Source organism: Rhinolophus sinicus, linkage group LG10 (genome assembly GCF_036562045.2).
Source record: "Rhinolophus sinicus isolate RSC01 linkage group LG10, ASM3656204v1, whole genome shotgun sequence".
Taxonomy (NCBI): domain Eukaryota; kingdom Metazoa; phylum Chordata; class Mammalia; order Chiroptera; family Rhinolophidae; genus Rhinolophus; species Rhinolophus sinicus.
In genome coordinates, this window is record NC_133759.1 from 82,178,260 (window position 1) to 82,194,032 (window position 15,773).

Here is a 15,773-nt window from a genome sequence, read left to right on the forward strand (position 1 = left end):
TTTAATTTTCAATTACGTATTTGCAGTGAAAAACGTCACGAAAAGCAAGAAAATAAACCTACATCAACAGAAAATATGAAGACGGAATCATTTTTACACTTACACATTCATGCGCATGGTGTCGCTCTTGACTGAGAACGTTTCCCCAAAGAAAGCCTCCGCTTCTTCCTTCCTGCAGAAGATTTGGCATATAGTGGAAAACCTCTAGCGAATCCTCCCGCAATAGAAGGCCGTAAACTTGGACCTTGAGAGTCAGTTTGAGGTAAGGTATTCTATATAGTACGTTAGATATCTCTGAAATTTTTTGAGTGTACCATGCTGTTTTCCTGGAGAGGAGGACCAGGAGCCCGGCGTCTGCTGCTCTCGCTTCTGCTCTTCTCAGCCTGGGAGACTGTGAGCGGCCAGGTCACCTATTCGGTCCCCGAAGAGGCCAAACACGGCACCTTCGTGGGCCGCATCGCGCAGGACCTGGGGCTGGAGCTGGCGGAGCTGGTACCGCGCCTGTTCCGGGTGGCGTCCAAAGGCCGCCAGGACCTCCTGGAGGTAAATCTGCAGAATGGCATTTTGTTTGTGAATTCTCGGATCGACCGCGAGGAGCTGTGTGAGCGGAGTCTGGAGTGCAGCATCCACTTGGAGGTGATCGTGGAGAGACCGTTGCAGGTTTTCCATGTGGAGGTGGAGGTGAAAGATATTAACGACAACCCACCTGTGTTCCCAGAGAGTAAGAAAAGAATAATCATTGCAGAAACTAGACCTCCGGAAACTCGGTTTCCACTAGATGGCGCATCCGATGCAGATATTGGAGTAAACTCGGCCTTGACTTACCGAATCGATCCCAACGATTATTTCGCTTTGGACGCACAAAACAACCGTGAACAAACGTCTTCATTAGCACTTGTATTGAGGAAATCATTGGACAGAGAGGAAATTCAGGAACATAGTTTATTATTGACAGCCAATGATGGAGGTAAACCCCAGCTGACTGGCACAGTTCAACTGCTGATCACAATTCTGGATGTGAATGACAATGCCCCAGAATTTGACCAATCCATTTACAAGGTGAGCGTTATAGAGAACCCATTTAATGGAACATTAGTGATCAAGCTAAATGCCACAGATCCTGATGATGGTATAAATGGAGACATAATCTATTCATTCAGAAGGCCTGTATCTCCTGTAGTGTTAAATGCATTTATTATAAATCCCAATAGTGGAGAAATTAGGACAAAAGGTAACCTGGATTTCGAACAAAAGAAATTGTATGAAATATCCGTGGAGGCAATTGACAAGGGAAATATTCCAATGGCCGGTCATTGTACCATTTTGGTGAAAGTACTAGATATAAATGATAACGCCCCAGAAGTTACTATCACTTCTCTGTCTCTCCCTGTGCGTGAGGATGCTCAGGTGGGCACTGTCATCGCCTTGGTCAGCGTGTCCGACCGTGACTCTGGCGCGAACGGGCAGGTGACCTGCTCACTAACACCTCATGTCCCCTTCAAGCTCGTGTCCACCTTCAAAAATTACTATTCGCTGGTGCTGGACAGCGCCCTGGACCGCGAGAGTGTGTCGGCTTACGCTGTAGTAGTGACCGCGCGGGACGGGGGCTCGCCTTCGCTGTCCGCCACCGCCAGCCTGTCCGTGGAGGTGGCCGACGTGAACGACAACGCGCCGGCGTTCGCGCAGCCCGAGTACACGGTGTTCGTGAAGGAGAACAACCCGCCCGGCTGCCACATCTTCACGGTGTCTGCGCGGGATGCGGACGCGCAGGAGAACGCGCTGGTGTCCTACTCGCTGGTGGAGCGGCGGGTGGGCGAGCGTGCGCTGTCGAGCTACGTGTCTGTGCACGCGGAGAGCGGCAAGGTGTACGCGCTGCAGCCGCTGGACCACGAGGAGCTGGAGCTGCTGCAGTTCCAGGTGAGCGCGCGCGACGCGGGCGTGCCGCCTCTGGGCAGCAACGTGACGCTGCAGGTGTTCGTCCTGGACGAGAACGACAACGCGCCGGCGCTGCTGCCGCCTGGGGCGGGCGGCGTGGGCGGCGCGATGAGCCAGCTGGTGTCGCGGTCGGTGGGTGCGGGCCACGTGGTGGCGAAGGTGCGCGCGGTGGACGCGGATTCGGGCTACAACGCGTGGCTGTCTTATGAGCTGCAGCCGTCGGTGGGAAGCGCGCGCAGCCCGTTCCGCGTGGGGCTGTACACGGGCGAGATCAGCACGACACGCGCCCTGGACGAGGCGGATCCGCCGCGCCAGCGCCTGCTGGTGCTGGTGAAGGACCACGGCGAACCTGCGCTGGTGGCCACGGCTACCGCGCTGCTGTCGCTGGTGGACAGCGGCCAGGCGCCGAAGACCCCCTTGCGGATGTCTCCGGGGACCACAAGCGTGGACACGGCTCTAGTGGACGTGAACGTGTACCTGATCATCGCCATCTGCGCGGTGTCCAGCCTGTTGGTGCTGACGCTGCTGCTGTACACGGCGCTGCGGTGCTCGGCGCCGCCCTCCCAGGGCGTGTGCGGGCCCGGGAAGCCCACGCTGGTGTGCTCCAGCGCCGTGGGGAGCTGGTCGTACTCGCAGCAGAGGCGGCAGAGGGTGTGCTCTGGGGAGGGCCCTCCCAAGGCCGACCTCATGGCCTTCAGCCCCAGTCTTCCTCCATGTCTTAGTTCTGCAGAGGGAACAAGTGAAAGAGAAGCAAATTCAGAACTTTTGAAACAGGTGAGATCGCCTTTAAAGTTGTGTTTCTATTTTAATTTGTCTTTCTAATTTTGCTTGTAGTCGTTATGACATTTAATGAGTGTTCTGATATGAGTTTATTTTTCAGATTGAAATCTTAAGTAAAAAGTCAGTATAAATTGTCAATAACACTAATCCTTTGTTACTGTTGTATTTTTTTTTTTTTTTTTTAAGATTTTATTGGGGAAGGGGAACAGGACTTTATTGGGGAACAGTGTGTACTTCCAGGACTTTTTTTTCCAAGTCAAGTTGTTGTCCTTTCAGTGTTAGTTGTGGAGGGCGCAGCTCAGCTCCAGGTCCAGTTGCCGTTATTAGTTGCAGGGGGCGGAGCCCATGGTCATCCCTTGCAGGACTGGAGGAATTGAACTGGCAACCTTGTGGTTGAGAGCCCACTGGCCCATGTGGGAATCCAACCGGCATCCTTAGGTGTTAGGAGCATGGAGCTCTAACCGCCTGAGCCCTGTTAATAGTTTATAAGTATTTATTATGTATGTAAGAGTTTACAAGAAACCACACATTGTGAGTAGTTAAGCATTTAGAAAACGTTTGTTTCAATGAAGTTAACCATGATTTAAAAACTTTAAATCTTTTTATTTAAAAAAATTATAATATACCCACATACATGTTTTATTTTAATGAGCATCAAAGCTTTTAATATAAATGTCTATTTAAAGGTGCAATTTTCTTTATTAAAAAAAAAAGGTTGGTGCCTTCTGGTTTTTGTCAAGGTACATCAGCATTCCCCCTCTGGTATCAGATAGGAAAACCTCTTGTGATTTTCCTTTCACATTTTTTTTTTATTGGGGAATATTGGGGAACAGTGTGTTTCTCCAGGTGCTCATCAATCTTGTTGTGGAGGGCGCAGCTCAACTCAAAGTTCAGTCACTGTTTTCAGTCTTAGCCGCAAAGGGCTCAGCCCACCATCTCATGCGGGGAATCGAGCTGGCAACCTTGTTGTTGAGAGCTCACCCTCTAACCAACTGAGCCATCCGGCTGCCCCTTCTTTCACATTTTTATTTGCAGTCACATATACATGTATATACCTAGTGAGTTTTTGTTATTCTTTCTTTTTGAAAATTTATTAGCCTAGATAATGCATTTTACTTTCTTTTTAAATGGATTTCTGGGGGCAATTTTTTAAATTAAATTTATTGGAGTGACATTGGTTAGTAAAATTATATAGGTTTCAAATGTACAATTCTATAATACATCATTTATATATTGCAGTGTATTTATTGCAGTGTATTTACCAGCCAAAGTCAATTCTCCTTGAATCAGCATGTATGTGACCCCCTTTACCCTCTTCTACCACTTCCCCTCCTCCCTTACCCTCAGGTAACCACTAAACTGTTGTTTGTGTCTGTGAGTTTTTGTTTGTTTGTTTATCTTGTTTGTTTGTTGCTTTCAGTTTTATATCCCACAGGCTTTCTACCCAAAAAATATTGTGGAAATTCCTACAAATCTGTTACTTTTAATGGCCGTACAGTACTTTATAGTGTGGATGTATCATTTATATATTCAGTTATTAACCTGTTGGTGAGCACTTTTTCCAAGTGTTATTTTGCCCTGACAAACCATGCCGTGTTATAATTTACATATTCCTAAAATATTGGTGCTCTTATTTCTACAGAAATTATTTTCAGATGTGGAATTGATGCATCAAAGAGTAATAATTTAATTTTAAAATGTGTTGTTAGATTACTTTCCAAGTATTTTGTAGTACTTTTAATTTGCAGCAACAAGTTGTGAGCACTCTCCCTTTTATCTCCAAAAGAAATGGTGGTCTTGCATTCTGCCACTTTGATCTCTATAAAATGATATTTCATTATAACTTTAACTTTCACTCCTATCTACCATCAGTGAGTTTGCACATATTGTCATTTGTATTTGCTTTTCTTTGATTTATTAATTAAATTACCCATTTTTTAATTGAAAAAAGTTTTAGTTTTTCAATTTGGGAAAGTTTTCTGTAAAATGCAGGTATTAACTTTCACCTCCCACCTATATCACAATATATTTTGCCCCTATATAATTTATATTGATTTGTTTATAGTATATTTTGCCATTTAAAAGTATATTTAAATTTCTATATTAAAATATGTCTATTTTTGTCTTATGGATTTTAAGGTCTCCAGGTTTAGGGGAGATCTTCCCAACTCTTATATTGAACATTCATTAATGAAATTCATTTAATAAACATTTATTTTTAAAATTTAATTTAATTTTTAGATTGAGGTATAATTGATATATACCATTACTAGTTTCAGGTGTACAATGTAATGATTTGATATTTGTATATCTTCTGAAGTGATCTGTACATTAGTCTAGTTAACATCTATCACCATACATAGTTAACAATTTTTTTTCTTGTTGTGAGAACTTTTAACATCTACTCTTTTAGCAACTTTCAAATATACAGTATAATAATGTTAACTGTAACTATGATTGCCATGCTGTACATTACATCCCCATGACTTATTTATCTTAATAAGTGGAAAATTTTACCTTTTGAGCACCTTCACCCATCCCCCATCTCCTGCATCTGGCAACCACAAATCTGTTCCCTGTATCTATGAGATTTTTTGTTTGCTTGTTTTAGATTCCATGTAAGTGAGACCATTTTTCTTGTAGACATTTATCATTATAAACTTCCCTCTTAGAGTGGCTTTTGTTGAATTGCATAAGTTTCAGTATGTTGTGTTTCCATTTTCACTTGTTTCAAGTTTTTTTTTTAATTTCTCTTTGATTTCATCTTTGATTCATTGGTTTTTGGGAGTGTGTTGTTTAACTTACACATATTTGTAAAATTTCCAGTTTTTCTCCTGTTATTGATTTCTAGTTTTGTAGTCAGAAAAGATACTTCATATGATTTCAGTCTTGAAATTTACAAAGACTTGTTTTGTGACCTACATATGATCTATCCTGGAGGATGTGTATTCTGCTGCCTTTGGATGGAATATTCTGTATATATGTCTGTTAGGTCCATTTGGTCTAAAGTATAGTTCAAGTTCAGTGTTTCCTTACTGATTTTCTGTCTGGATGATCTACCCATTAATGAAAGTGGGGTTGAAGTCCCCCACTATTGTGCTAGTGTTGCTATTACTTCCATCAGATCTGTTAGTATTTGATTTTTATATTTATGTGCTCTGATGTTGGGTGCATATATATTTACAACTGTTATGTCCTCTTGATGAATTGATGAGTTGACCCCTTTTTCATGATAATGACCTTATTTTTCTCTTATTAAAGTTTTTTACTTAAAGTCCATTTTGTCTGATATAAGTGTAACTACCCTTGCTCTCTCTTTTGGTTTCCACTTGCATGAAATATGTATTTCTATCTCTTCACTTTGAGCCTATGTATGTTCTTGAAGCTGACATGAATGTCTCAGAGGCAGCATGTAGTTGGGTCTTTTTTTTTTTTAAATCTATTCAGTCACTCTATGCCTTTTGAATGAGAATTTAGTCCATTTACATTTAAAGTAATTACTGATTGGTAAGGACTTATTATTGCCATCTTGTTAATTATTTTCTGGCTCTTTTATAGATCCTTTGTTTCTTTCCTCCCTTCTTGCTATCTTCCTTTGTGAATTGATGATTTTCCCTAGTGGTGTACTTTGCTTCCCGTTTCTTTGTCTTGTGTGTCTCTACTATAGTTTTTGTTTGTTTGTTTGTTTGTTTGTTTTGTGGTTACCCTGTGGCTTACTTGAAACATCTTATAGATATAACAGTCTATTTTAAGCTGGTAACAGCTTGACTTTGATCACATACAAAATCTCTACTCTTTTATTCCCCCTCATTTTATACTTTTGTTGTCACAATTTACATCTTTTAATATTGTTATATTCATTAATAAATTATTGTAGCTATAGCTATTTTTAATATTTTTGTCCTTTAACTATAATAGAGTTAAGTGGTTATCACACCACCATATTACATTGTTAGTATACACCTTTACCAGTGTATTGTTTATTTTCATATGTTTTCATGTTACTAGTTAACATCCTTTCATTTCAACTTGAAGAACTGCTTTCAGCATTTCTTGTACTGCAGATCTAATGGTGATGAACTGCTTCAGCTTTTATTTGTTTGGTAAAGTCTGTATCTCACCTTCATTTCTGAAGGACAACTTTGCAGGATAAAGTATTCTTGTTTGGCAGTTATTTTCTTTCACTTCTTTGAATATATCACCCCACTCTCTCCTGGCCTGCAATGTTCCTACTGGGAGATTCACTGTTAGCTTTATAAGGGTGCTCTTGTATGAGATATTTTTTTCTCTTGTTGCTTTTAAAATTCTCTTTGTCTTTAATTTTTTACAGTTTTATTATAATTTGTCTTGGAGAAAATTGTTTTGCATTGAAATTTGTGGTGACCTCTTAGGTTCATGAACTTGGATGTCCAAATCTCTTCCCAGGTTTGGGAAGTTCTCAGTCATTATTTCTTTAAATAAGTTTTCTACCCTTTCCTGCCTGCTCTCTTCTCCTTCTGAAATTCCAATGATTGTTTCTTTTAATGATGTTCCATAAGTCCCATAGGCTTTCTTCATTCCTTTTCACTACTATTTTTTTTCTTTTGTTCCTCTTGACTGGATAATTTAAAATGATCTGTCTTGCTCCCTCTAGTGTCTGTCTGCAGCATTTTAATTTTCTGGTTCTATAGAGGCAACCTGCTCTCCCTTGTTCTCAGTGGCCACTAGGCATCCAAAGTATGCTGGTTCCCTGTCAGCATACCAAGTTATAAGTCAGCTGAGACAGATACCAGTCCCTTGAACAGCCCTCATGTAACCTGAAAGGCTGGATGCATACTCATTCCTCTTTCTCCTTTCTGAGGAAACAGGCTGCCCCCTGCTCTTCTTTTTTCGTCATGGCTTCCAGTCATCCATCAGTTCTCTGAATGAGAAGCTGAAACGTTGGACACATGCTCTACTCTCCTCTTTCTCCTTGAAGGTGAAGTAGCAAGCCAGGGTGTTTTTTCCTGCTGCTGAGCTGTGTCAGCTTGAAGGAGGGGCTGGTGTGAGTAAATTAAAATTACCCTTCTTATTTGTTTCAAAGTAGCTGTTTCCACTTTGTGCTTACCTGGGGTACTTCAACTTCTCAACTGGATTCTGAAATTCTCATAAAGGTATTTTGTCTATATGTCATCAATTGGTACATTTATGGGGGAATGAGGTCTGGGACTTCCTATTCTGAAATCTTGTTGGTGTCATTTTGATCCATTTTGATTTAATTTTGTATATGGTATGTGGTAGCCATCTAACTTCATTCTTTTGCAAGTGGATATCCAGATGCCCTGGCATCATTTATTGTAAAGAACTATTTTCTCCCCATTGAAATGTTTGGGAACCATTGTTGAAAATCAATTGACCAATAAATGTGGGAGTTTATTTCTGGATTCTAAATTCTATTCCATTGATCTATGTGTCTATCTTTATCCCAGCACCACATTCTTTTACTTATTGTAGCTTTGTGGTAAGATTTTAAATCAGGAAGTATCGTTACTTCAACTTTGTTCTTTTTTTCAAGATTGTTTTGGCTTTTCTGAGTGCCTTGCATTTCCACAGGAATTTTAGGATCAGTTTATTGATTTCTGCAAGGAAGCCAGCTTACTTTTGATAGTTTATTGAAGCTGTAGATCAGTTTGGGGGGTATTGACATCTTAACATTATAAAGTCATCTGATTCATGAACATGGGACTTTTCCCCCATTTATTTAGATCTTTAATTTCTTTCACAAATGTTTTGTAGCTTTCAGAGCATACATTTTATATTTATTTTGTTAAATTTATTCCTTAATATTTTTATCTTTTTGATGCTATTGTAAATGGAATTATTTTGTTGTTTCATTTTTTTGTCGGTTAATTTTACATTGGTTTGTGTATAAAATATAATTGATTTTTGTATATTAATCATTTATTCTATACCCATGCTGATGTCATTTATTAGTTTTGTAGTTTTTAGTGGATTCTTTAGGATTTTCAACATACAAGGTCATGTCATCTGTAAATAGAGATAGTTTTAATTTTCCTTTCCAATCAGAATGTCTTTGGTTTCATATTCTTGCCTAATTGCCCTGGCTAGAACCTCCAGTACAATGTTGAATAGAAGTGGTGAGAACATCCTTGACTTGTTTCTGATCTTAGAGCAAAAGCATACACTTTTTCACCTACAATGTTACGTGTCAGTAGGTCAGTAGTAATGTTCCCTCTTTCATTTCTGTTTTTAGTAATTTTAGCCTTGTGCCTTTTTCTCTTGGTCAGTCTAGCTAAAGGCTTGTCAGTTTTGTTGGTCTTTTCAAAGAATCCATTTTTGAATTCACTGTCTTTCTCTGCTGTTTTGCTTTCTTTATTTCATGAGTGCCCCTATCAGAATGAGGAAATTTCCTTCTGTTCCTACTTTGTTGGTTGATTTTATTATGAAATGGTGTTGGATCTTGTGAAATGATTTTTCTGCATCTATTGAGATAATCATGTGGTTTTTTGTATTTTAATCAATTGATATGTTATTATGGAGTGAATTATGCCCCCTCCCCCAATTTATATGTTGACACCCCCAGTACTTCAGTATAACCCCCAGTACTTCAGAATGTAATTATATTTGCAGATAAAATTCCCGAGTGCAATATTTTTGGTGTTCTTATAAGAAAAGGAAATTAGGACATCAACATACACAGAGGAAAGACCATGTGAAGACACAGGGAGAAGATGGCCATTTACAACCCAAGGAGAGAAGCCTCAGAAGAAACTAACTTTTTAGACACATTGATCATAGAATTCTAGCTTTCAGAATTATAAGAAAATAAATTCTGTTTTTCAAGTCACTTAGTCTGTGGTACTGTGTTATGGCAGTTCAGGCAAACTAATACATATGATGTATTACATTTATTGATTTTCTTATGTTATACCAACCTTGTATTTCTGGGATAACACCCTCTTGGTCATGGTGTATAATCCCTTTTAGATATTGCTGAATTTGGTTTTCTAGTGTTTTGTTGCATTATTTCTCTGTTTATATTCATAAGAGATATTCGTCTGCAGTTTCCTTTTCTTGTAATATCTTTGGCTTTGGTATCAAGGTAATATTGCCCTTAGAATGAGTTAGGAAGTGTTCACTCCTCTTCTGTTCTTTGGAAGAATTTGTAAAGAACTGATATTAATATTTATTTAAATGTCTGGTAGAATTCATTCATGATGCTTTTTGGTCTTGCTTTTTGTTGTTGTTGTTTTATATAGTTGTATTGTTACTAATTCAATCTCTTTACTTTTTATAGATCCATTCAGATTTTCTGTATCTTTTTGAATCAGTTTAGGTATTTGTGTATTCTAGGAATTTTATCATTTAATCTAAGCTACATTGGCATACAATTGTTTATAGTATTCTCTTATAATCCTTTTTATTTCTGTAAGGTCAGTAGTAGTGGCTCCTCTTTCATTTCTGGTTTTAGTAATTTTAGTCTTCTGGCTTTTTCTTTGGTCAATCTAGCTAAAGATTTGTCAGTTTTGTTGATCTTTTCAAAGAACCAATTTGTGGCTTAATTGTCTTTCTCTACTGTTTTTCCATTCTTTATTTCATTTACTTCTGCTCTAATCCTAATTATTTCCATCCTTCTGCTTATTTCCTTTTGGTTTGCTTTTATTTTTCCAGTGTTTTAAAGTGGAAGTTTAGGTTATTGATTTGAGATATTTCTTCTTTTTCAGTGTTAACATTTATGGCTATACATTTTCCTCTAAGCACTACTTTAGTGTATATGTTTAAGTTTTCATATGTTGTGTCTTCATTTTCTTTCATCGCTGAGTATTTTCTAATTTCCATTGTTGTTTCTTCTTTGACCCATTAGTTATTTCAGCATTATGTTATTTAATTTCCACATATTTGTGAATCCCCCAAATTTCTTTTTGTTATTGATTTCTAATTTCCTTTCATTGAGGTAAGAAAGCATACTTTGTTACCCTTGGTATTTCACTGGCTGAAGACAAACTAGACTTACATTGCTGAAAGCTGAAATCCGAAGTTTATTTGTATCTGAAAATTTTTTCTTGAGTGTCTGGATTTTTTTTGTTTTTGTTTTTTGTGTGTTTTTTTTTTAAGGATATCTATTAGGAGTATGCTAGATCTCCTTTTTCTGTGTTCCAAAGCTATATTTTCCCTTTTAATTATTTTAAATTACTTGTTTTTTCCATTTGTTTTTCTCAACCTTCTTAAATGTTTCCTCTTGTTCTGGACTGTGTACCAGGCAGAGCTTGTTCACCTTTTTTACTCTTTCCAATGTGGCTTTAATTTCTGTGATGATTTTACATTTCTCTTCCATTTATTTCATGAATTGTGCCAGTTCAGTTTTCATGGTCTTCTGTGGCCTTTTCATTTTCTCCTTGAAATTCTGTTTTTGGTTCTTAATTCTCTGAGACCCTTTGAAATTGTTTGTGAATCTTTTGACTAGAGCTCTCGTAAAAAATGTTATTTGCTTGGTAGTAAACATTTTCAGGTGTGCATTCCTATCTGTAGTTTTCATATTTATTTTCTTATTCTTTCTTATAATATTTATGTAGAGCCTATGTTGGCTCTTTTTAAAAACTTACTATTTATATATTTGAGAGGAATTCTTTCATGACCAGCTGTCTGCAAGTGGAGAATGTAAATGGATGGGTCAGTAGTGCTCTGGACTAATGTGAACATTTTCTTATTTTCCTTATTTAATGTGTACTTTAGCTTTTAAATATCTCCAACTGATGAGAACTGGCTGCTGCAGAGCAATTTGTCATCCAGTTGTCTCTTTAGCTTACCACATCCTTAGGTTGACTCTTGAAATGATAGTGCATCTGCTCACTATCACATTCAGTCCAGCTTTCTCTTTAGTTTTGTGCTGAGAAATAGGATTGTGGGGGAATCCTGCCTGGTTCAGCCTATGTACGTAGATCTTTTTGTTTCAAATCAGGAGTCATTGGTTTTGCATCTCAGTGTGAACCACTACTTTGGAAAACTTCAATCTACCAGCTCTTCCCAAGGTCTCCAGTGGCAGGAATCCTCTCTTAGCATTCTCTTTCATCTTGGTCCAATTTTCATGGTACTTGGGAACTTTTCTTCATATATGTTGTGGTGAAGTTCAGATGTTTTATGGAGTTTCATCAAAGATGTAATTTTATTTTATGTTGGCTGTACTTTTTGTTGTTTTGGGTAGGTTTTGTGGAGGAGAAGAGACATTAAAATGCCCATTTTCACTAATCTATAATTGGTTGAAATCCCACTTTTCGTCTAGTTATTGCAAGTATGTAGGAAAGCTGTGTTCTTTTTTTATTTTTAAGCTAATCATCTCACTGAACTCTTTTTAGTTCTAATTATTTTTTCTGTAATTCTCTGGGATTTCTTGAGTGGAAAATTATATTACTTATAAATTTTTCAGGTAGCATTTTATCCTCTTTTCTAGCACACACACATACACGCACACACACATACCTTTATCTTATCTAGAATATACAACTCAGTATTGAATAATAACTATGATGTGAAGTGTCCTGTGATGCTCATGATTTTTCATTGGAATAATTCTGGTGTTTTACTGTTTAAAATGAAGATGGCCATTGTTTTGTGATAGCTGCCAAATTTTTATCAAATTTCCTTTTAAGCAGCTATCACAATGATGATCTGGTAAGATTTAGTTTAGCATTTTTGGAAACTATAATATAATGTGAGATTTATGTAGTCTTTTTTGGAGACTGTTGATAGTACCTTTGTCAGATTTTTATTTCAGGTTAGACACTATCTGATGTCAGGTAGGGTGTTTGGTAGTAATTATAGGCCTTCCTTTTCAGCCCTACTCCATGAAAATTTTCATCTGTAGCTCAGAGGATCTAGTGTGACTGCTTACCAAATATGTAGGAATGTGCAATTTGAATGTAGGTAAAGTATTATGTGACTGAACCAGATAGATTAGCTCTTAACACAATGACATGCAGCAAATTTAAGTAAGCAAAAAAATGTAAGTATAAAAGTCTAGGCCTTTTTGATCTGTGGCTTAATAGCATCTAGGAAAAAATGGATGTGAATTTTAGTTTTCAATTCATCGTGAAAAAAGTATGTGATGTAGCTGTTAAAGAACCATATGTAATTTTAAACTCTTACTTGATATGTAGTATTAGAATCAAAGGACCAGATCTCCATTCCTTGGACCTGATTTGACCAACCTGGAATATGACTTTAAGTTCTGAGGGCTACACTTTGAAGATGAAATAGAAAGATATTTTTATAAAAGGTAATTTTTGAAAAATTGGCACACAATTATAAAAAGTAGTAAATAAATACAGCATAGAGTTAGAGTGAAGATTCATAAAAAAGAGGTCCAAAAAACTTTATATGGTATTATGTGATAGAGAAAACCTAGTTCCTTGGTACTAGATACTTGAAAAAGAAATTCTGTAGTAATGTGTTATTGGTAAAGGGTTCAAGTGAAAAATAAAAAGAGAATGACACAGTGATACAGATTTCTACTTGCAAAAAACTCCCACTCTGTTAGACTTGATTTGGATACTTTATTAAGCTACTTTACAGGATGAAAATTTGCTTAATGTAATTGTGATGTCCTGTCTTTTAATTTAGTTTCCTTAAGTACATAATATACTCTCAGGGAATAATCTTAAGCACTAAGAAAATCTTGTTTAAAGAACAATATTCTTTTGCTGACAAATTCTTTGGTGCGTATCAGATTTACTATTTTCCTGTTTGGCTTCAAGATCTCTAATAGGAGTTTATGCATTATGGCTAGAAATCTTTTGAATTTACAGCTTATGGCCAAGTTTGGTGAGAGAGCTTTGTAATACTCATGGCAATAGAACCCAGGCAGAAATCAAGACTATATTTTTGCATAGAGTCCACTTAAAGTTGCACTTGTACCTAATTAAAAGCCTGAAAATGCATGAATTAGGAGAAATTATGGAAAATGCCATAAAATGACAAAATGAAATATTAGAAAGGAATGGTTCTGCCAAATAAAAGTTTTAATTGATGATTTTAATGTGTACACAGTCATCTTATACAAAAGGAAAAGTTCTTGAGATTTTTCTCATCTTTGGGATAGCCAAATATCTCCTAAATATTGCCTTCCCACAAATCACAGTTATGTCTAAACATGTGGAGGCAGATGGTGAGCTAAAAGTCAGGGCATTCCAAAAGTTGAGTAAATTTCTCCAAGTGTATTTCATCTGCTGCTAATGGGAAAGTGAAAAGTATAACCTTTCACCCCCAAGCAGTTAGCTTGGTTAGCAGTATTAAAAAGAAATGCAAATTCTATTCTCTGGCACTAAAGTAGATACTTAGTTTTGGTTCTGAAATTTAGTGAAGAATAAATTTCATTTTTATGGGTCATTTCAATCCTAATGAAAATCCCCAAAGATGGCTATACTACCGATATGACTCTACTAACACTTTAGTTGGCTGATATGTTTCCTGCTTTACCTTTGTCCAAGACTTAGGGTCAGTGATTATTTTGTTCTTTAATTCAGAGAGACAAAATTAGGAACATTTACTACTTACATTGCCTTATGTTGCAGCCTGACCTACTTCCATGGAAGAGATATGGGAAGGGTTTGTGACATTCCTTGGAAGTGATTGGAGGTGATTGGTTCTTAGTGGCACACTGAAGTTACCAACCCCACTTTTAGTCTTAAAACCAGAATGCTGGAGCTGCCTGCTCCCCACTCCGTTTTAGTCAACAATTTAAAAAGTTACTATAGAAATATTCAAACATACACTAACTTTGAGAGAAGTGTGCAATTAACCCCCATGTATCCTACACTCAGCTTCCATAATTAACAATACTTTTAAGCAGAAAATAGAGTGCCCTGAAAGTTTCAATTCTTGATCTCTGGTCAGCTTTCATCTTTCAAATTTTGGGTTTTGGGGCTTTGAATACTGCAATTGTATTAAAAGAAGGATTTGAGTGTGAGGAATTTAGTGTTTAACAGTCATTTAAGCCCCTCTCTTTTTCAGCTCGCCTCCCTCAGGGAAAGCCACTGGTTGTAGGGTGGTAGGCGGAATTTGGAGGTATTTCTTGTAGCTCTGAGATGTTTTTCATAGAACTGATCACTGTCCAGATTTCCGTGCTGAATACAGGCTTAAAAACGACGTTGGAGAAGGTATGGGTATCTAGCCTGTTCTTACCCTGTCTCATTACTATTTTCTAAATATTTACAGAAAGTAAATTTGCAGGGTAGTTTCCTGGTCACACTCTGGAGAGTAGCTCAGTACTTTCTCTCCCCTCCACTTCGTACATCCTGTGGGGATGATGAGTTGTCAATCTTTTTGAGTTTCTGGTGCTTGGTATTGCTTGGTTCCTAACCTCCTACCTCACCCAGAGCGTTAAGGGCAGCTTGCAAAGCACACTTCCAGTAGGGCCTCCTGGGGAAAGAGAAACTGCTGACTTGCAAAAGGCGGAACGTAGGACCTTAAGTCTTGCTCTCGCTCACTTTATTACCTCGCAAAGCAAGAGTCCGGGGGAAACTTGAGAAGAATATTTCCCTCGCTAGCTGCCTCTACTGAAACCTTGGAGGCTCCTGGGATATAAGAAAGTGAAGGAGAGACTTTAAGCCGCAGCGGAGAGACTGGGAATCCAGCACCGAATGCACTACAGCACTAGGTGTGGGGGCAGCTGTTTCCTTAAGTCGCGAAGGCGTGGTCGTTCACGGTCACGGATCCGCCTCTCACAGCCTCCGCCCCGCGGTTCCTCTCGGAGTTCCGCCGCTCCGGCGGGCACTGTAGGAGGTCATTGGGTCCAAGCGCCCGAGATTCGACGCTCCGCTGTCCAACAGTTGACGAGAGAAGCCCAGTTAAACTCAGCCCCAGTTACAAGCCGTCTTCAGGCAGAGGTTGTGGAGGTTAAGATCGGGGCGGTCTCGGGGCGTTGTCCTAGGAAACGCCATTTAAGGGAAGATGCATTAGTTTCTCGGAGCGTGTTCTCTGCCCCGCTCCGCGTCCGCTGCCAGGGCTTGGGGCTAGATCCCAGCCGGCAAGGAACTGGGAGACCGCGCTTCCTGAACCCGGCCGTTTACCTAGTCTCTGCACCC

At 38.6% G+C, this 15,773-nt stretch overlaps 1 protein-coding gene across 6 annotated transcripts in view; it reads left to right on the top strand.

The window, feature by feature from the left end:
* The window catches only part of LOC109451776 (protocadherin alpha-C2), a 134,126-nt gene that overhangs the window by 38,504 nt on the left and 79,849 nt on the right, over window positions 1-15,773 (top strand). The window contains exon 1 of one of the 6 annotated variants that reach the window (XM_074313658.1): window positions 138-2,709. The exons of the other annotated variants lie outside the window; for them this stretch is intronic. Within the exon in view, the coding sequence (XP_074169759.1) occupies window positions 316-2,709 (2,394 nt within the window). The 5' untranslated portion in view covers window positions 138-315. Of the gene's footprint in view, window positions 1-137; window positions 2,710-15,773 lie in introns of those variants that run through there. 6 annotated transcript variants of the gene reach the window in all.